Here is a 22,429-nt window from a genome sequence, read left to right as displayed (position 1 = left end):
TTAGGTTAGGTTAGGTAGTTACTTTATTAATCCCCGAGGGGAAATTTGTTCGCTACAGCAGCATACAGGAAGCAATAGATAATAATAATTTATCCTGGAGTTTGTTGAAAAAAAATATTAGCGATATGTAAAGAGCACCTTAAAAAAAACAAAAGAACAGTGTAAAACCATAAAAGTAACCAAGCTCTATTGAAAACAATACATACAGATTATGAAATGTAACATAACATTGGCAACACAGTTCCAAGAACAGTCAGGAAAGCTCTTTTACTCAGGTCACTATGAACTTGTAAACTAGTGCCTTATTGTCTACAAGAGGACCAACAGCAGGAGATTGAGCGACAAGATGATTGAATTTGCTTTTTGAGATCAGGGAATGACTGGACACATACTCCAATTGTTGCATCATTCTAACTTAAGTGATTCTTGGCCAATAAATGATCTTATGACTGGTACAAATAATAAAATCAGGTAATGTGAGGCCAGCAAGGTCTTTATGCCTGGAAATAGAAGGTTTTTTTTTCCCAGCACTCAAGAAATATCTTTCACCAGTTGGGATTAAAAACCGTGGCAAGGAATCAACATTTCAGTTTGCCCAGTCCGTTTACCGAGGAACAACAGTTTCAAGCTGACAAAACAAACACTTTTTTTTTTTTTTTTAACTCAATTTAAACAGTGAAGCTGTAAAAACAGTGAAACAATGCACTTAACCTGATTTATGAGAAGTGGGTCAAATGACCTGGCATTTCCGAAGCAGAGGGTTTTAAGTGTTAAATGTGAGGAATGTGGAGTGGTGGGTGGATGGACAGGATTGCAGGACAGTGACGTTGTCTAATGGTTGATGCCTCTCTGTTACTCAATCTGTTGTCCAAACGGCTGGAAGCAAGGATAACAAGATGCTTCGAGCAAACTGGGAGTTAAAGGAGCTAATGGTGCACATTAGTGTAAGTCTCCTTGTGTGGCCATATAGTGGGGCTAATGCTGACTCACAAAGCTTCTGGAAATTGGTGATACATACAGGATGTACATTAGCATATGTTCAAAAGAGCCCTACATTGATCTGCACTCTGCCAGTATCCCAACAGCACTAAAGAAGATTCAAATCAAATATTCCCTGGATTCAGTTCTTAGTTCCCCAGAATACCATTGAACATGGCTGTGGCCATGCAAGCAGAAAGGAACTGTAATTGTGTTTGTAGTGCTGTGTGTACGTGTGTGCGTGTAAGAGCTCTGGCAAAATATCCTGTCGTGTGTGGAAGGGGATTATGAGTATAGGAATGACGCCATCTGAATGTGCAGTACCTTACAGCATTCACTTAATTGGCCTGTCTGTGAACCAAAGTTGGACTGGCTCTGATTCATTAAATCCTCAATGGAATACAGCCAGATGATGAAAGATGGCATTGACAAATGGAAGGACGGGAGAAAAGAGAGGAAAAAATGACTTTGTCAAACTTTCCCATTAAGGAACCAAGCTGGTGTAAAATTGCTGAACATTCAGAGTGGAAAGCAAATGAGGTTGTGGATTTTATGAGCAATTTGACCAGGTGAAAAATAAGGTATATTTCAGACAAAGCATAAAAGTCCGGTCCCACTGTATGGTGTTTGAACTAGTGTGTCTAAACACGTTAAGGAGTGTTACTGCACATTCAGCAATCATTTTATGCCCAAAAAAAAAAAAAAAAAAAAAAAAAAAGGGAGAGAGGGGAAGACGCAAAGAAAAAAAATACGAGGTGGTGATGGGTAAAAGTGGACATGGCATGATGCAATAAGTTTACATGCTAAGTCACTCACTCACTCACTATCTTTGTCACACATACACTTGCGTTTTTGGCATGCGTACCATTGATTTACTTTGGCTAGAAAATATTAACCACATTCCGAAGCTTTGACTCGCATTAATGTGTGACAGAAAACATGGGATAGTAAAGGCTTTCGGTTGCACAAATGCCACTTTTACATGAGACCACAAACCACCATGCCAATTTAAATAAGCTTTAGGTCGATGCCTGACAAATATAATGAAAACATCCTGCTTGGTGGAGATTTTTCAAGACTAGCAGTCAAGGGTTCGTTCCCCGTCAGACTGCCTATCATTATTCTGCACCATGGCAGGAGTGGTAGAGATGAATGAAGCACAGTGCAGGGGAAGACTTAAAAGACAGATGAGGGGACAGCACATAGAGAGAAAAGAGATGTGACAACAAGAAGCATTAGTGATTGAGAGAGAGAGACCAAAGGGTGAATGAATAAAAGAAAGACAGAGACGGAGGGAGGAGGACAAAACAGAGAAAACTGACAGCTATGACAGGAGAAAGGCAGCCACAGTGTGTTACATCTGGACAGAAGGGAGCGCCAAGAAGTGAAACAATCCTTCTTTTCTTGTTATTAGAAATAAAGAAATGGACAGGAAGGCAGCAATGCACCATGGGAGTTCTGAGCTGAAAAGAAGTGGGCTGAGAGCCAAGTTCAAACTGAGTTGCACTGAAGAAAATCCTTTTAAGTTGAGGATGAACTTTCAAGTGTATCCAACTCTTAACTTCCGAAGCGAAGCAGAAACCTTCGAGTTGTGCTTCAGAAATTAAAGTCCAACCTTCAAACATACTCTGGCTGCCAATATGTTTTTGACGCCGTTTGTTTGTTTGTTTGTTTATCAGCAGGACAACTAAAAAAAAAAAGACATGCAAGATTTTTATGAAACTTAGTGGACAAGTGTAACAGGTGTAAAATCCCACACAATTTTAGAGAGGATGCAAATCACGGGGAGGATTATTTTCCCTGTCATTTGGCTCACTAAATACAACACATCTAACAATCCAGGAGATGGCAGAAAAATGAAGTGGTGAAAAAAACAATTCTAGAAATACCATAACTCCATCACAATCCAGTCACATGTACCAGCAATCCTCTGGGATGTAGAGCACATGGAGACAGTGGTTTAATAGGGGGGAAATGGAACTGGTACAACTCAAACATTCCCGCAATTGTAAAAGATCCAGACATATTTAATGGATGCAGCTTTGCATATCATAGAAGTGTGGACTATAGGTCTTGGAAGAGGTCTGTGCTCCCTCAGTGCCCCTCTAGCTCTTTAAGTCTTGATAAGGATGGTACTTTTTTTTTTTAGCCACGCTGATAGCAGTTCTAAGGATGATGATGTTAGTCGGTCTGTTCCCCACTTTGGTACAGACCGAAATATCAAAACAAATGGCCTAAGGGATGGATTGAACAACTGATCGGGAACACATCCAAGTCTTCACTACGAGTCTGGACAGACATAGACGTAAACTCCAACTTGACTGATTGGCAGAGACATTAAACTACGATCCAGTTCTCGGTTGTTTCAGAAAGCCTGATGGTCAGCGGGAGGTTGCTGTGAGTTACAGATGTGAGTTGAACTGCAGTTGACCAGCAGGTAAAGTCATGTCTTCTGCTCTGATACAGTCTGAGACAAACAGATTTTAGTCTAAAAATTGCTTCACTAATTACTTCCCAGATATTGTTGTATTTACTTCTAGTAAACTTTCCATCCCCCACATTTAGGGAGATTAATTTTCCTTCGCTTCCTACTACTCCCATCTTTGTGTCCTTGTGACGCATTAAACCAAAGAACAGCTATGTTATACTTTTAACTTCATACTAGATAGCTGTATGGTCTGGTGAGCACCATTTTTCCATGCCTAATAAGGTGACAGAAAGGTTTGTAAGAAGAGGTCAGTACAGCTTCAAACACTTTGCTTCATTTCATCCACTGGCACTTACCAATTAATATTTGGTCGGTAAATATACAGATTAGTCTACATATGAATGATTTCAGAGCTGGATCTAATACTACCTCAAGGCAACAGTGGCACAGATAAAAAAAAAAAAAAAAAAAAAAGCGTTTCCTGAGCAGCGGTTTGTTCTGGTGTGATAAAGTGTCTGAGTCACGGTGCTATCGAGAACTCGCACAGGTTCAGGAGAAACTGCCTGCCTCAGGTTTGGCTGCCGACATGAATATATTGAAGCTGAAGGTCACAGCAAGGAGCATGGTGGTGGGCAGGGCTCAGGAGCAGGAAATAGTACAGAGATTAGACTGACTGACCGTAAACGAAACATCAGTTTGTATATACCTTGCGGGTTTCTGAATACATTTCAATAATGATTGCTTTGACCTGATCAGACTTGATTTCAGGGAGAAAGGCACTCTGTGCTGCGTGAGGCGGGGACAAAACAGAAATGCCAACAGAGCTGTGGCTGTGAAGCATCTTCTGTGATGTGATTGCTATCTTTTGCATACAAGGGGGGGATAAAAAACATTTCCTGTTTCCTGTTTGTTGTCAAATAACTTGAGTGAGAATTATTATGTTACCCACACCCTGAGGAGCTGAAGAGACGATAAGGTTGTTCGAGGAATGATTCAACAGTTTTCTTTTTTCTCAAAAGTCAGACGAGGTCATTAACACTCTGTCCATTGAAGATTTAGTTAATGCAATTTGTCTCGTGCTTTTCCTGTTTTGACATGTCTAAACATCCACTGTGAAAAAAGTCAGTGAAAAGCAATGAAAGTTCATGAGAGCAGCAGCACTCCCTTTCCTCACCGAGACAATCCGTGTTCCCAGGGTCCTAAGTTCCCAGGGTCCTAAGTTCCCAGAGTCCTTTTTGTTTATCGTGCAAACAATGGCGCCCGCTGGTCTGGTCCGTCCAAACTGGATCGGATCGCCAGAAAGCATTAGAGCAATGTATTCCTTTTTAGTTCTCATTGTTTATTTGTAACTTGTGGCACGTCTCATGCGGCCTGGTACGAACCAGAACCCGATTTCACTCTATGAACATATGGGTCTGGGGACGTCCATATGGGAAACCGGCCGACACTCTGCCACCGCTGCAACTACCTACCGTATCCGCCAAAGTTTTCTTTCCTGAGCACAGTGTGTTTTTTGTGCGATTGCGCACGCACCGTCATCTCCCGTTTTCAACAATATTGCACCTTCTCCATCTCTGCAGGTCAGCTTTTCTCTCCGCCTTCCTGCGTGCCCATTTGAGGAGACTATAAAGTAACACTTTTGATTTCCAGAGTGGTTCGACTAATGCCTAGAACCAGTTCTGCGACCCTATAACGTATGGCTGAGGCTAGTTTGCTGGCTTGTACCAAGTTAGGTTAGCATGAAAGCCGGAATGAAGGGGCGAACCGCTAGCCTGGCTTTGTCCAAAGGCAAACATCTACCAGCAAATCTGAAGCTCATACAAATTAAACATTAAATCTCATTTGTTTATTCTTTACATGTTTTAAAATGTATTTAAATCTCAGCTGGGTAGCTGTCTCCCCGTTTACAGTCTATATGCTAAGCGGCTCCTGGCTCCAGACTCGTATGAAATCAGTCTATCTTCTCATCAAACTCTCAATAAGGAAGCGAATAGGAGGCTTTACACAATTGGCATTATTATGCATTCCCTTATGTGGCTTGATATATAATCTACATGCAAATGAATACATACATCATGTAAAAAATAAGGTAAATTAACATGTGAACATGTACAACAACCCAAGGACACGGGAGTTGAAGCAACAGGCATTTAACAAAATGAGACATCTTTGCTCGCTGGAGCCTTATTTTAATGTGCCGTCTAATATATTACATACTTCTGAACACTCAAGTTTGTAATTCACAACCTGAACTATCAGGCTCAACACAATCAAGTCGATTCAGAGTCATTCAATTATTCCAGCTGTGTCACGACTATTCTACAGCTGTGTCTCGGATGTGGTCCAGAAATTACAGATGAGATAAACAGAAAAACAAACTAAAGGAGGCTTTGGTGAAACAAGCATGGCGCAACAGCTTGTGCTTTTAATCACGAACAGCTGCTTTATAGCCACCGGTTCAGTTTGCAGGTAAATCTATTTGTCTTTATGGGCAGTTCAACTCGGCAAAATCTCACAGGAGATTTTTTTTTGTGGTAACAAAATCATAAAAGAGGAGCAGGTAGAGATCTTTAGGTTCAGGAATTGTTTGAGAAGGAATAAAAAAAAAATAAAAAAAAAAATGTTAAGTGACCTGCTGTAACATGACAGTAAAACATGGAAGCAAGAGCTACATCCAATATTTCTCTTTACTCAGAGGATGTCAGTTGAATCGGCTGCCCAGGATACAGTTGTTCACTTGCTAAAAGAATGCGGCCATATCATTGACTGGATATAAAAGTGTTCGTAGCTTCTGGATGAAAGATGAGGCCGATGCAGAAGTGCCTTAAGCTGCAATACCACCGAGTGCCACTAGAGGTTGGCTCCGAAAGTCTCAATAAATCCTTACTCAATAAAATGTCTCCATCGGTTAACTCTGTGTTGTTAGCTAAAGTCACTCCTTCTTATTAGTTTTTTCACGGTCCATCTGAAAATAATCCCTTATTAATTAGAAAGTTAAACAAGTCTGTTTGATTGACAGGCCTGTGGCGCAGTCAGGTTACAGCTATTGGTGGGCGGGACGTAGTATCACCGGGTTTCCAATCAGATCAGTGAGATCCACCGCTGGCTCCTCCCCCAGCTCGTCCAAATACTGTCACTTCGGGCTCTAAACTGCTCGGGACTAGAAAGATGGCGCCGCCCAAATTCCGAAGTCGAGGCTTCATAACGGCTGTTCACAAACCAACGGGTGACGTCACTGTTGTTGTTCTGCTTGGGCCATATGCGTCCCAGACCTCCTCCGAATGTGGTCTCAGGAGATTGAATCTCAGTGAAACCTGGGAGCGTGCACACCTCTACTTTTGTGATCAGATCACAGAACGCATGCTATGGCCAGGTGTGAACAGACATACGTGCTAAACCATTCCTAAACCAGAAGCCGATTAGTTTTGTATAATTCAGTTTGGCAGCTACGGATAGCCACAGTAGATAACGAAAGCATCAGAGATGAGATACTGCTAAAACTGTTCAGATAAAACAGCTGAAACAAGATAGGAAGAAAAGGAAGAAAAAAAAAAGCTGCGTGCAGCAGGTTCTTTATATCAAACTGGCTGTCTCAGCAATGGCTCCTTCTCCCTCTCCTTAAATCACAGAAAATGAATTAAACCACTGCTGATTTAGGTGCCAACTGACACAGTGCTGCTTGGTGATAGCCTCAGTGAACAGGTTGCTTTATGGCCTCAACATGCAGGACAGAGACGGACTAAATGAGGTCGAGTGAGGGAGAAAAAGAGAGGGAGCTGCTGAGGAAAACCATTGATGACAGGGATGTATTAATGGTGACACACACACACACACACACACACACACACACACACACACACACACACACACACACACACACACAAATGAGCGGCATACTGATTTACACATGGTCTGCTTCGAATTCATATTAAAGCTCCAAATCAGTCCGTCTTTGGACTGAAAGTGTGATCCCCACCACGCTCCTCCTCGCCTCCCCACCTTTACAAGCTTGGAGGACAATTCTGTCACACAGATGACTGGAATCCATTTCGGCTTCCGAGCTGTCCACAGAGTCCTGTCAGAGATGAAGCTCAGCCTACACCACAGCTGTTACAACCGATCTTTTGCTTTCTTTCCTCCTTCCTGTGGGTTCTCGTATCGCAGTCGGATCTTTCTTTAGGCTTTGTTTGTTTCACCCCAGCTCTCATACTCTGTTAGCTTCTCCCAACTGCTGTTTCATTTGTCCTCAAATAGCACTGCAGCTCTGTAAAGAAAAATGACTCAATAAAAGGGACATCATACAGTATGCTAATCGGACCTACAACGTGCCTTTAATGACCTCCTCTCTCTTTCTTTTATTCCCGTCTTTGTGTGCCACACGTAACGCCGAGGGACATCCTGTTACCAAGTGAATAGTGGCTGTTCATCTCTGGGTACAGCTGTGCCCTCAGTACCCTCTTTGTCTGACCCATATTCTGTCAGCAAAATGCCGTGCCAATTGTTGTCCCCCGACTTGGTCTTCTTCCATGATCTAAGAGCTAAAATATTCACTGCCACTAAAGTTTGGTCGAAGCTCAACGTTTTTTTTATACACCTAGAAATTCCTGATTGCAATGTTAAGTTTGAACATAAAATGACATTTAAATAAGTATTTGTGATGTTAAAAAATAAACCTTGGTTGAGGGATTCATGAAACGAGTGCACAGAAATATGTCTACCATAGACAAATGTGTCAGTCAGAATTTGTCAAATCCATCAGGCTGTCAAGATCTTGTGTTGATTCTACTATGTCCCTGATGCAGAGTGCACAATGGAGGACTTTCAAATCACAGGACACCACGGACACAATGACAGATTCAACCTATTTCTAATATTTAATCTTAGGAAGGCACACACCAGATGATTCAGTCAAGAAGCACTTGACTGAATCATCTGCATAGGAACCCAAACTTATCATTTTTACTAAACTGTTGCAGAGTGGTGATTCTAGGGACTTGAGATCTCGAACAAACACGCAAGATCAAACGTGACGTCAGAGCAAAACCAAATTGAGGCAGACCATTGTCAGCGGCTGCTTGGGTGTGCTCTGTTTTGCACTGAAAAACCAAATAGGACAAAAATACTGTGGCTGAAGTCAATGGCTGAGAAGATAGAATCAGCATGGCATATACGTTTTGCAGCACGAGCTGGAGGCGAGTTAGAAATAACGTTTTATTGTTGGTCTAAAACAGGGCTAGTGAAAGCTACCATTATTGGAATAAGTACCTACAAGTGGAGTCGAGAGTGAAGCCTGTGATCATTAGAAATGTGATCATTTGTATATTTACACATTCTCTGACCCTCCACTGTCGTGGACGTGCTGTTCCAAATGAACGTCACTGCACTCTGGGCGGGTGGGGTGGGTGACACTTTCCGGTCAGCTCACGCTCATTGGACATTGCCAGTTTCTGCACAATATTCCCTCACCGTTTCATTTCAAACCAGTTCCAGACAGGAACATTATGTCTGTAAACCCCTCACACTACAGGATCATTTGAGCAGATAATAGGTTCAGAACCATCTGAAAAAAAATATGCGATCATTATTATTATCTTCTAGCATGGGGCCAGCAGAACATGATTCCTCCCCAAGAGAGAGGCGCCCTCCTTCAGAGGACTCCGTCTCTAAATGTAAATGACCCCTACCTGCTTAACCCTCCTCTTGTCCTCGGGTCAAAATGACCCGCAACTGTGTTCAACCAAGTTCTATTTTATTTCTACATTTTTATATGTTTTGGGATCATTGGTCATCATTCTTTAAAGAAACCCTCACAGCCTCCTTGTCACCAATGAGCCCAAAAAAATATGAAAATAAAATAGATCTTGGTTGAACACAGCTGTGGGTCATTTTGACCCAAGGACAACAGGAGGGTTAAAGCCTGAATGCAACAACACCAAAATCCCTGTTATTTAGGTGATGAATTCAGGGAAGATGCTCTGAAATCGGCAGCAAAGTCAGTGGGAAGTTTGAAGAAACACAGAGTTTACAGTGTTCAACCTTTAACGGCTGATGAATACAGTGGATGGAGTGACTTTTTCTGGTACAAAGCAGAAAACGTTTTAGCCAAGCCTAAATGGAAAACATTGGCCCGGTGTCTTCGGACGGGCTTCTGTTTCGGGACTCTCATCAAAACACAAGCAAATTACAGGCCCGTTGTTTGCAGTGGTGTTAAATTCTGTGATGGACTTCAGCAGGCCGGATCAATAGCGCTCCTCTTCCAGGAGGAAATGTGATTAGCTCAACCTGCTGCAACGCTTCCACTCTCTTTTTCCATCAACACAGGAAAACACTCACCGGCACTTACTGTAAGCAGACACACACAGGCACACTTACTGTAGTCACACTCACATGAAGGCAGACACACCCACTGCCACATACACCTGACAGAAAATTGGATGTTTGATCCGTGCTCCAAGTAGCACTCGGTGAAAGTCAAGTGGCGACTCAGCAGTCAGATAACAGTGAAGACGAGACGGCAACAGGGTTTAAGTCGAGGCGGAGAGGGTGGTGCCTCACAACAATGAAATTATTATTTTGAAGTAGAGGTTTCAGAGAGAGGAAGACAATAATCTAAGCTGTCTGTCTTTTTGATTGTTGTGTACCAACCCTGGAATCCTCTGGTTTGGCACATAAAAAACCCTTTTGGTGCCCGTTTTCTCTGATGTGTTGTTAATCTGGCGTCTCAAAGGAAACACGTCATTGTTATTCTTTTATACACTTGCATCTGAGGAGGCTTTCACAGTTGGTACTCGGTCCCATGCACCAGTACATTTGAGACCAAAGTCTGTTACAATTGGTAAATGTGAACCTTGCGTACTCTAACTGGGCACAGTATCCGGGCCCTGTTTGGAAGAGGCAGACTCGGGTCCAGATCAGTGTGCGTGGGTACGGTATGCATTAGGGATGTCTCGAGCTGATCTCAAACATCGGTGTCGGGGTCGATCGAGGCATTTTTTTTTTTCAACTGATCAGTATTTTTTCCGAATACATTACAGAGCTTTTCAATTGTCAAGCTTATACATTGGATTGATTTGAATCATTTTAGTGAACTTGAAGTGTGCACTGTGCAGCTATATTATCAAGGAAAATGCATTTATTGAATCGTCCTCAGTATTAAATGACTCTGACGGGGGCTGAAAAAACTTGATGAGGACATCACTCTTACAGATCAGGTGTGACAGACGCCCGCTGTTGAAGCTGTACCGTTAACATTAATCCTCGGTCTCATTTTCACACGCAAGAAAGTGGTTCTCAGCACCGCCTGTCTCCTCAGAAATCTGTGTAGGTGGACACATCTCAACACTCACAGATGAGGTCTGAAGACAGGTGAGTGTCTCCAGTGTCCTCCTCCTTGTTTGGGCACTCCAAACAATACCAGCAGTAACTTGAAATAGAAATATATCTAAAGTTATTCGTTAGAACTGTATCAATTGTGCACATGTTTACTGTGTGTAAAACTGACGCACAAATGAGGACGCAAGCGGACTGGGGTCCTGAACATTAATGCAATGTGAACACTGACCTTGCTGTGGTTTTACGCTCTCCTCATCTTCCTCCCCCTTTTAGCGTTCTTAATGAGGTCAGAGCATTAGCCCATTAGAGGGTCAGTTGATTTTGATAAAAGCATTCAATTCAACTTCTATCACATCACTTTTTTTTTTGTCGGTATCTGTAATTGAAAGAAAGAGGTGTTTCACTTTTCATTGTATTGCTCAGTGTCTTCACCACATTTATTGTGCATTAATGGACACTTATGGCTGAGTGCCTGCTTTCCTCACACAACAACTTATACTCGTACACAATCGCACATCAACACGTTATTCAGCCAGTTGTTTTAAGCACAGCCTAATTGAAAAACTAGGCATCTTGAGGGGGCAGTAGTAAGTGAGATTCATGATGCGTTGCGGATATGAGGTCGTACATCATAGTTTGTGAGGCGAGCGACAGAAGCTGCCATTATTGGATCAGCAGTGCTTCATTAAGCCTCCACACGATCTGCTGCTAACGCCTGTGGACACAGAGATGGAAGATGGGGAGGGAGAGAAAGGAGAGAGATAGAGAGATTTGAGAAGATGGACAAAAGCTGGGAGGGAAAGAGACCAGGCAAAGGAAGGAGGCTCATAACACTGTGAAAGAAGAGAGAAAGCCGAAATAGTTGTGCAAAAAAAATACACAGAAAGAAAGCCAAGTGAACTGATTTGAATGTGAAAAAAAAAACAATGGAAAAAAAAACAGTCATCCACGGGTTGCTGTAATTTAATGATTTTTCAGGCAGATAATCTGACGTAGAATCAAGATACGGAAATGGTGCATTATGGATAATGGCCTGAAGCTTCCTGTTAACGCTGTTTTGGTCAACATTTCCACAACAATCCAAGCAACGTGTTGCCAACCCTTCCAGCAACTCAGTGCATCCAAGCTCCCGAGGTTCATCTCCATCCACCCCACCTTCTCATTTGCTCTGACAATTGTCGCAGTCATTTCATCTTTTAAAATAAATATTAAAGAAGATGTAATAGCTCAGATGGTGCTGAACTGGGAGCCCCTATTCACAAAGAGATGGTGCTATCTGGTGGCTGCACTGTGAATCACATCTTTGTTCCTGACACATTATTTGTCGGAAGAATTACCTCAGCATTTCCTCAACCCAATCACTTTGCCTCTTAAAAAACTGCATCCAAAGTAAGTCACATTCAGATTCTGTCAGTGCTTTAGTAAATGTCTCAAACAAATTAGGAACATATCTCTATCTCAGATGTCTCAATAAAAATCTTTGCCCCTAATAAGAAGCTTCAGTGGGTACGACAAACTACCTGAAAATATTTAAAAAAAAATATTTAAAAGGAGTGGAGTCTCTGAATGCATTATAGAAACTTTAAAAGTATATCTGCAACATGATGGAGTGATGTTTTTGAGTAAGAATAATCTTTAATGCAAAGACCCAGTAGTTGGGTTGCATTTTCCATCTGTCGACAGTTTAAATAATGAACAGTGCTTGTACTAACTAATCATCCTCAGCAACATACTGAATTACCTTTTAAACAAGTTGGCTTGTTATAGAAATCCTGATTTTCCTTGCGTTAATGACCAACAGGATCCAGTTGAGTTTAGGTTTCTTCATGGTTTACTCACTTTGTGTTACATGACTTTACTGTTTCCCTCTCTTTTCGCTCCCCTTGATAACTGATTAAATATTGGCTTTACTTCAAAGGATTAATTTAATGCTGTGAAAACAGTTATTTGTTTTCTTGACTAGAATTAGGTGAGAAGATGGACACTGCTCCCACATTTTTACTGTGTAAAAATGGCAGCTACAACTTGCAGGCAGTTAGCTTAGCTCAGCTTAAAGACTGGAAACAGCTATCTTAACTCTGTACAAAAGAGTTATGGTGGCCAATACACATCCTGTTTAACACTTAAGTGTTAAACTGTGCAGGCCTTGTCATTTGGTGCCAAATTTACCATGGCTTCATCCACAAAGGATTAACTTTTTCTATGTTTACTTTGGTCTAAATCTTATTATCAAGCGACCGTTTCCCTTACATAAGCTCTACTTGAGCAGGCAAATAAAAAAAAAACCGTTTCAACTTAGATAAATCCTGTTAGAAAACCTTGTTTCACACTAATGTTTGCCCACATACCTGTCTTGAGTTGTGTGCTCTGCAGTAACAGGTGACTGGAATGATCTCTGTGCAGCCGAGGCGTTTAGGAAACATCTGTGAATTGTAGCGTCTAGCAGTAGATTCCATCATGTGAGGCATTTAGGCAACATCTGTTAATTGCAATACCGTACATAGTCTGCATGTGAGGCGTTTACAGGCCATCCATAATGTGTAACGACATTTTATTTTCGTGAAAGTGGATTTTATGAACTTGATAATGAAAAAAGTATTGTCCTGGTACCAATGTTGAAAAGTTTTGAGCACAACCCACACCTATTAACACTTAATATGTTGTTCATACGAAAAACAAAAAGTAATGTTGCTATTTCTTGGTTGGGGAAAAACAACTTCCTGAAGTCAGGTGGACCTGAATAAGGACAAATATTTAAAGCAGCTCTCAGTGTCACGTTCTGTGTTCGTGTATAATCTGGGTTTTCCATATGTTAACATCACGTTACAGATGGAACAATTAGTCTAAATAATCTGACCCGGACTTGTCGGGTCCTGATAGTTCAGGTTATGAATTACAAACTCACTAAAATGCTTCCTTAATTTCTAATAGCATTAAAATAAGGCTCCTTTGAGAAATGATGTCTATTTCATTAAATACCTCATGCTTCAACATGCCTTTTTACTTCTGTATTTACATAATGTACTTGTTAATTTGCATATAGAGCAGGGAAGTGACATCTGAGATGTACGCAGAGTGGCATGATAATGCCAGGTGTGAACTGCTCTTCTTATTAGAACTGTTTAATTGTGACGCAATCACCCAGGACAGATGTTAATGCCAGGCCTCTATGAGGTTGCTCGGCGATCGTTGTTGCCATGCTGACCATTGCCAGCTGCTTCTTGTCTTTCTGCTGAGCCTAACTAACTGCCTGCTGTTTACAATGTTGCCAGAAATTTGCCCAAGTGGGAACTGTCGGATTTCTCTCTCTGATATTTAAGGGTTTGACCTTAAAGTGCCTCAAGATGATTGATGTTATGATTCAGGGACATTATTAAAACTGAATTTAAAAATAATTTTGAGTGCACAAGCACGGTTGGTAATTATCTTCTCATATTACTCTCCATAAGAAAATTAGCTCATCCATTAAACAAGATGTCAAACTATTAAATTTTGAATTACACAGAACAACCCTAAGCCACAATCAAATAATGTGTCTTAAGCAAATGATTATTTATTTCAGTTCATTTGTAAATTTTTATTACATTTTTTTTTTTAATTCATAACAGCAAGAATCAAATATAGCAATGCAGGCCCCATGAAAAAATGTGTCAAGAAGTTTCTCTGAACTACATCCGTCCATCAAAGTTGGCACAGTTTACCACAAGTTCTATTAATTACATTCATGGCTTGAATTATTGCATGATGTTGTAGTTAATAAAACCAAGGCAAACACATTCAGCTTCCGAAGGTACTATTTCCCACCTTTCTGTCATCTCCGGTTTCTTCTCATATTTCATTCTGATGAGATTATATTTTATGGCTTTAGACTGTCAATGGTTTCCTCTACAGGTGCTTTTCCAGACAAGGTGGCCGGCATGCAAATGTTACACATTCATTCAGGGGGCCTGGAACAGTAAAACCAGCAGAAACAAACTGCAGCAGAAGACAGAATACATCATATTAGCACTACAAGCAGAGAAAACAAACAACAATCGAAAGAAAGTTCAGTTTACATTATATCATAAATGTAAGCATGCGTGCTTGTAGAAGATGAGAAATGACTGTAATGATCAGGACTTAATGACCATACTTCAAAGCAGTATTTCAATCTGAAATTATTCTTAAATTCTGCCTGATGTTCAACTACATTCCTGTTTGGTCAGTTTCATCTACTAGAAGCACAACTTACATAAACATAAAGAACGTACTTATAGCTATGGTGTTTGTGTTGCATGTATTTTAACTCTCCAAGTGGTGAAACTTTAGCGAGTATATTCTCAGGAATCTTTTTTTTAAATAAACCACTATTCTATTTTTGTATTTTTTTTTTATATATATTTTATTCCATTACATTGATAGAATATTGTATACTGTAAATACATCTTTCTTTGTAAATGATTTCTTATTCAATATTACTGCGGTGTGATTCTTTTAAACGTTATATGTATTTCCTTTAACATGCATTCCTCTCTGAGTAAAGTAAAGAGACAGGACGTGTTGTGATTGGTTGGGCCTGGGAGGGCGTGGCCATGACACACAGACCTGTTTGCACAGGCAGGTTAGGGGACCAGACAAACCCAGCCAGGCCCTCACGCTGGAGGGTAGTGGACACCTCCTCCGGAAGGTTACCTGGCAAACTACAAGCTGCTGACAAAAAAGAAGAGCAACACTTTGCCTTTTCTGAAAGGGGTAGGAGAGTGAGAACTCAGTGCCCTTTTGATGCAAGCAATTTTGTTCAGCCTTTCATGAGATTTTTTTTTTTTGTTATCCTAGCAAAATTCCTTGTCATTATAGACATACTTTTTTTTATTCAAAATAAGTTCTCAATATACATGATTCTCTCTTTTTTGACTATGTACAGAAGTGCAAAAAAGTCAACCTTTATCACCTTTATCGCTTCAAGATTCCCCACCCACCCTTGTTGTTTGCAGTTGGCTAAGTACGAGATGAGTGTGCACACTCAGTTCCCTACTCACCACATTCACCTAACCCCGCCAGCAGCACCCCAAAAAGTGATCAAATATGCAGCTTGTTTTCCAACATGGCCCAATTTCCAGGGAGAGTAAAAATATTAAAACAATAGTTACTATTTGAAATGGATACAGTAGAAAATAACATCTTTACTCTAAACATCTAAGAACTAGATTTTTATAATTGTCTTTTTTTTCTTATATGACTAGTTACAAACCTTACAATCATTAAAATATTACTCGGTTATTGGCGACGGTTGCCACAGTGACAACTTAGCCTCTCTGTTCTATTATTTCATCACTGTTAGATACTCATATAAAACATCTTTGTTCAAAGAACACAAAAAGACAAGAGAAATGAAGAATATGCATACAGTTCAACAATATGCATAACGTAGAAAATATTGAGTTTACAATCATAATCATACTAAAATTAACATTACATGGAATTTCAGGAAACTGTGCATGAGGAACACACAAACACACACTGTACCTTATATTCATTATAAGAAAGATAAATATAATCAGCAAAACTAAAAATCAGAACTAATATCAAAATATCATCCAAACAAAATAAAATAAAACACTCCTCATCTAAGAAAGAAGAAAAACTACAAGAAAGTTAAGAAAACACTGACAAAAACGTGACAGTTATACATTAGTGCTCTGTGTGTGTGTGTTAATATGGTGTGTATTAGGCAACTGGATGGTTCAAAATGGCATGTTGCATTGTGCTGACCCGATGGTACATTCTAAGGCTTTGGATGAGTAATACAATCGTTTATATTCTTGCCACTTTCCCTGCACTATCCACCAATTCAATATGCCTGAAGAACACCCAGAACACAACCAAAACAAAGAGTTCTAGAGATCTACTCTAAACATCCCATCCTTCTTTGGGCTACGCATTTTAAAAATCTAGCCCCGCTACTCTGCCCACAATACCGAATACCAGTGACACGAAAAAGACTTTGGCTGACTATCTGAAAAACAGTTCTCAGGTAGACGTGTCAAACAAATACTCTTAAATACGTCAGACTATATATACACTACACTGAATCTTTTTCAACAACCTTCCTTAAAATACGCATACAAATGAAAAACAAATCAGGTCATACAAATCACGTATCCATTACCAGGTGCACCACAGATTATGACTTCTGTCTAACAGCAGTTTGGACACCGATTGATCGCCCTGTGGCTTCAAAGCTATTCGTCATCACGCAGTTATCACTGAGAGAGTGTCTGGTCTCCCACACAGGCCAAGACCCCACATGCAACTCATCTGACTTTTAGAGTCAATAGACTTTATGACCATGAAGTCATTTCATGTCAGAACAACTGACATCAACAACAAAGTCGAAGAAAAAAGGTTTAGAAAGCTATCCATTCAGTAGAAGACTTGAGTAAAGCAGATAATCAGGGGATGGTAATCTAATCAGCAGTGGTACTATTGGGAATCACAGGTAATGACGGGTCATGACGTCGGACACTTCATGCTGTCCAAGAGAGAAAATAGACGTATTAAAGGGAATTGTTGAGTTTAACACTTTGTAACACTGCTTACATACCATTCATGTATTTTGAGATGTATGGCACTTTGCAGGGACGCCTGCAAGGGTAAAGACATGTGCTTAAGAGATAGAAAGGTAGGCTACAAAGGTTTGAAAGACACCTCACAGACATTCAGTTGCTATTTTGCCTCTGAGTGCACTCATGTAATTTCCCTTTTCACTGTTTAACAAAAAACAAATCCATAAGCAAAAATTATAGTGCATGCATATGTGATTCAGTCAGATTATTCGTTTCTTTTACCTCACCTGAAATACAAGGTGCACCTTTGTGTAAACAAATGAAGACATTTAGGTCAAAGACCAAAAACCAATGAATAAACAAACATGATTCTTGGTCAATGGACATATCAGTTCAGTCGCCTTTTTTTTTTGACAACTGCTCCACACATTATGTTAACATTCAAAGTGTGTCTGGTGAATAAAGGTTAGTTGCCTATACAGAACGAAAGGCAGTCTTTAATGCAATGGTGTTCTTTTCTGTTGTGTAATAGTGTGCATGAAGTACACATGAAAACATTTCTAACAAACTGTGCCTCCTATGTTAACATGCAGATTTATTCCAAACCAACTTAAGATTTGGTTTTCCATTTCGCTCGGGATGTTACGGGCATGAAGGGTGACCTCTAATCTGGGATTCGACACCAGCACGCTCCAGCTCCATCTGGAAAGAAGTTCCCGAAACACAGCAAATTAGATGTGATAGAAGAGAACAAGCTCTGTTACAATCTAATCACCAGACAAGAACATTGATAATGAACGATTCAGCAAACCCCCAATTACAGTCAGTGTCAATGTATTTCGTGTTATAGTCACAGTTAGAAAAAGATCCTAGTTGCAATAAAAAAAAGACACAGTTAACTACAAGTCTGTACGAAGAGGCAAAATTAGGGCAAATTACTCCTTGCGTTGAACATTAGACATAAATTATGAGCTTCAGAATTGTCATATATAGATAAAATCCTTTGGGATACTAAGTTTCAACAAGCAAATTGTGTTTTTAAATATTACTTTTATAGTTGTACATTATTATGATGTAATACAACAAAGTAGATCATTTGTATTTATCAATTGTATAATACGGGATAGTTTTATATACGTTCTACCCCAAAATTCAAAGAACTGACATCACAAACTTCTGATGGACTATTGATAGTGCATCACTGTAAAGCCTCAACAAGGGCCACGTTATCCTGTATTATTCAAACAGGAAATGAATCGATCTCTGGTGGCTTTTAGATCATGTTACACAGAATACTCATGTTATATCATAAATACTTAAGGAAGTAAGTTTATTTTCTATTACTACAGTCTTTTAGTTGCTAGGAAACCAGTGGAGCGTGCAGGAAGTCAAGTGTCTGGCAAGCATAGTTCCCCTATACATCCCCTGTGAAAACACAACTTGTCTTTCCAAATTGTCTTTTGTGTGAATTTCAGTATAGATAGATATAATATGTAAATAAGTGAGCTGTTGAGATGCCAGCGGGCAGTTGTTATTTTGTTTTTTTTAACCCACCTGTCATAATTAAACTGCAGAGATGGGAGTGGTATCAATCTTCTCATCTAACTCTTGACAAGAATGCAACAGAGCACATTCCACTAACTGTCTAGGTAACTGTTTAAACAAGAAACTTTGGAAAAATGCAGTTGCAACTCTGTCATGACAGTGTAGTAGTTTTTTGGGTGAAAGTGTGTGAGATATTGGAAATGAGATGTAGTACATACTGTTCTGATTGAGACTCCTACATCTGGGTCACATACTTGTGACTAGTCAGATGTTCTGCAGATATTATTGGAATCTGATTGAGAGGGGAAAAGAGAAATAAGGATAAGGAGGGGGGGGATAAAGAGAGAAATAAACAGATGGATCAGATGAAATGAGGACAAACAGCACTTTAACCAAAACTGACAATTAGGATAAATATAGTGATTATGTATATGCATATATATATATATATATATATATATATATATATATATATATATAATCACAGTGTTAGACATTCAGAATAACTAACAAAGATCAGAGAAGAGCCTTGTGTACCATTCATGCATTTTACATTAAAAGGCTCATTGAAATCACAAGATTTCGAAAAAAAAAAAAAAAAGATGCTGACAAAGACACTTAAAAGTCAAGAAGTAAAAGAAAGTGAGAGGAAGCAGGAGAGGGGCAAACCTGATTGGCTGTTGCTGTTGCAAAGGGAACACTTGTGGCAGATGTGGTGGCTGCAGACACAGTGGCTGGATTAGCACCGTGCATCATGGGTACTTGGAGGGAAAGATCACACAGGCAGTTGAACTGTAGCAGTTTTAAAGTTGTTTTTTATGCTTTGCACTTCATTTTTACATCTGTGTACAAAATGCTAATAAACATGAGGAAAATCCCATCATTATAGCTTAAAGTATATTTTCTGGTAATCATTACTGTTCTTACAGTTACAATTGCTCCACCAATTAGAGAAAAGCGAGAGCGGCAGACCTGCTGCGGAGGAAGAAAAAGAAACATCAGAGATATTATTTTGAGCGGAAGGAGGCTAATTGGTAATTTGAAGAGCAAAATAGAAATTCCGATGGGAGCTTATTGTTTTTGAGGGGGTCATTCACACTGAAACAGATTTTACTTTCCGAAAAAAAAAAATGCAGAAATTGAAATTCCAACAGCTACTACTACTTCTTCCATTACCCGTCATAACTTCTCATGTTTATACGGCATTCATAACCAGACAATATAATGAGGTGCTCAAGAGGTTAGTGAGCTGGGAATGGAAATATAATGAAGCAGGGGTCAAGGAATTTTGAACTGCAACAAGCATCAGGTGACAGACAGACCTGTGGCAGAGCAAAAAGGAGTTCATTCCATACGTCAAAGATGTTTCGCAGAATATAGAAAAACACATAATTTCCAATTGAAAATACACAATTAAAATTTGCCATTTTGTCAGTCACACTGTTGACTGCGTTGCAAAGAGATTACATATGACATTTTGAGTCAATGTCAAAATCTAAATTCACAAAATGGAAAATGTGTTCACATTATGTGGTGAGTTGAATGGAAGTGAATGACTAAAATGGGCTCAAAGACAATCAGGAAGGAAAGCTGGCACCTACCAACACTTGTTGCAGGTGTCATGCACAATATCGAGCCTGCCCATCATGCATTGCAACAGGGAGTGGAGTGACCAGGGGGGAGAAGAAATCAAGAAAACCCATTACAAGTGTTAGAAAGTCAGACAATACTGGATGTAATATGGATATGAACAAAATGTGCTCTCAATATGTTGTCCTGCAGGGTTCAATACAGTGGCTACAGTTCACTATATACGAGCACTAATTTATAATCAGACAAGTAACAGTTGCTGCTACCACACATACTGCACAGCAAAGAAAGCATATGCATGAAAGCAGTGAGTGGAAAGTGTTGGGAAAAACAAAAAAACATCCTGGCCAGTCCCCGTTTACTGTTCCACTGTTTCAATAAATGGAAGGGCAAATTAAACAGTACCAGTGGCCCAGTTTTCCTGCCAGCAGCAGAGCAGCTGTTTTCACTGTGAAAGGTACGAATGACCTACTTTTCCAATCCGCAAAGTGTGCTGTAGTGACCTGACGGTCCAATAGCGTGGGACATATGAGGATCAGAGTATCTGAAACTCTCACAGAGGGGAATCGATGGCAGGCTATTCTTAGGCTGTCAGATGAGAATATGGGCCACAGGGTAAGATGACTATGCAGTGCCCACAGACGAGAGGTCCAAATAAGCTCTGCATGTGTGTGTGAGTGTGTGAGTGTGTGTGTGTGTGTGTGTGTGTGCGCCTGTGTGCAAACTCTTACATGCACATATACTGTACACCAAGAGTATAATTCCCACTAAAAATGGACAACATGGGAATTTTGAAAAGTGAGGAAGATATTTCCCCTCCATACCCAGAGTTTACTTTTGGTTTATTTACTAAATGAAATCTTGTTTACTGTTGCTATCTGTTGGTTATCTGGTTCACCGTCTTACTAAGCATTTGGCTGCCCTGATTACCTGATGTGTGGAGCTTGGTACGGCTGCAGGACGAATTTGATCACAATGTCATTTGTGAATTTAATATACTAAATGCCACATATGCAGGATGTATATTTGTGGAAAACACAAACTTTATTTCTCTTCCCACTTCTAACATCAAACCTACAGCCATGCTGTACTCATACTATATGTGCAAATGTGGTCAATGCAAGTATTTCCATCATGTCACCAAAAATGAAATCGTACATTCAATCATTCACTGCTGATGCCAAAACATAAGCAGGGAGTGAGAAACATGTGATTTGACAGCCAGAACCAATGGCCACAAACATAGGTTAAAGAGGACTCTGACCCTACCTGATGGTATGAAGGCAGCCTGCTGCTGAAACTGCATGTTGGCCAGGGCCTGTTGGTACTGGAATACACCAGCATTGAACATAGTGGTGGCACCGTTGGCTTTTTCAAGTGCAGGTCTCTTTGGTAAAGGAGGCAAGACGGGAGGGAGCCCCTGATGAGGGGACAACACCATAATAAAGGGATGGGAGTGAGGGAAACCAAAGGATGGTAGCAGTGACATTCAGAACAGAGAGAAGAAAGAATTTCATTAGAAGATAAAGTTCCAAACAGCTATTACAAATGTTGGCAAGCAAGCAGTGGACTACACTACATCTGTCCGAGCAATACAGGACAGTGATGCTAGCTGACAAACTGGGACATCTAAAGACCACCAATATCAATCCTCAGCATATTGCCATGAACTTTATAATATGATTTTGAATAATACAGTACATAAAATGATAATTTTGTAGGCTAAAACATAACTAGATATTTCTGTAAAGAGAACTTAGTGACACTTTGAATACAAGCTACAGTATTGATTGTTGGACCATTAAGAGAAATGATGTAGTTAGGGAAAAGCTGCACGGCCAGCTCCATGAAAGTAGTACATTGTAAGCCATGTTAAGACCCTCCTCAACAATTACACATGCAATAGGGGAAGTGACAAAACCATGCAAAGACTACCATACTTTATTAGACACTAAAATATTGCACTTTCATGCCTCCAATGGATTGCTTTTGAGATTCACTTAAGGTGATG

At 40.1% G+C, this 22,429-nt stretch overlaps 1 protein-coding gene across 12 annotated transcripts in view; it reads right to left on the bottom strand.

Moving 5' to 3' along the window:
- Positions 1-14,266: 14,266 nt before the first annotated feature.
- LOC138197417 (muscleblind-like protein 1) overlaps positions 14,267-22,429 on the bottom strand; it is a 62,406-nt gene continuing 54,243 nt past the window's right edge. For 4 of the 12 annotated variants that reach the window (XM_069148239.1, XM_069148246.1, XM_069148240.1 and 1 more), the window contains 6 exons: positions 21,688-21,838; positions 20,430-20,465; positions 19,756-19,803; positions 19,498-19,589; positions 19,047-19,120; positions 14,267-17,985 (listed from right to left, as the gene is read on the bottom strand). In XM_069148239.1, coding sequence (XP_069004340.1) covers positions 19,064-19,120; positions 19,498-19,589; positions 19,756-19,803; positions 20,430-20,465; positions 21,688-21,838 — 384 coding nt within the window. In that variant the 3' untranslated portion in view covers positions 14,267-17,985; positions 19,047-19,063. The remainder of the gene's footprint in view (positions 17,986-19,046; positions 19,121-19,497; positions 19,590-19,755; positions 19,804-20,429; positions 20,466-21,687; positions 21,839-22,429) is intronic. The other 8 variants (XM_069148243.1, XM_069148248.1, XM_069148244.1 and 5 more) reach the window with 5 other exon arrangements.

The sequence above is a fragment of the Embiotoca jacksoni genome, unplaced genomic scaffold (assembly GCF_022577435.1).
Source record: "Embiotoca jacksoni isolate LCO1_2020_lvr unplaced genomic scaffold, fEmbJac1.0.p SCAF_14, whole genome shotgun sequence".
NCBI classification, from domain to species: domain Eukaryota; kingdom Metazoa; phylum Chordata; class Actinopteri; family Embiotocidae; genus Embiotoca; species Embiotoca jacksoni.
The sequence above is the reverse complement of the archived record's forward strand: the minus strand, read 5'-3'. Positions and strand labels throughout refer to the sequence as shown.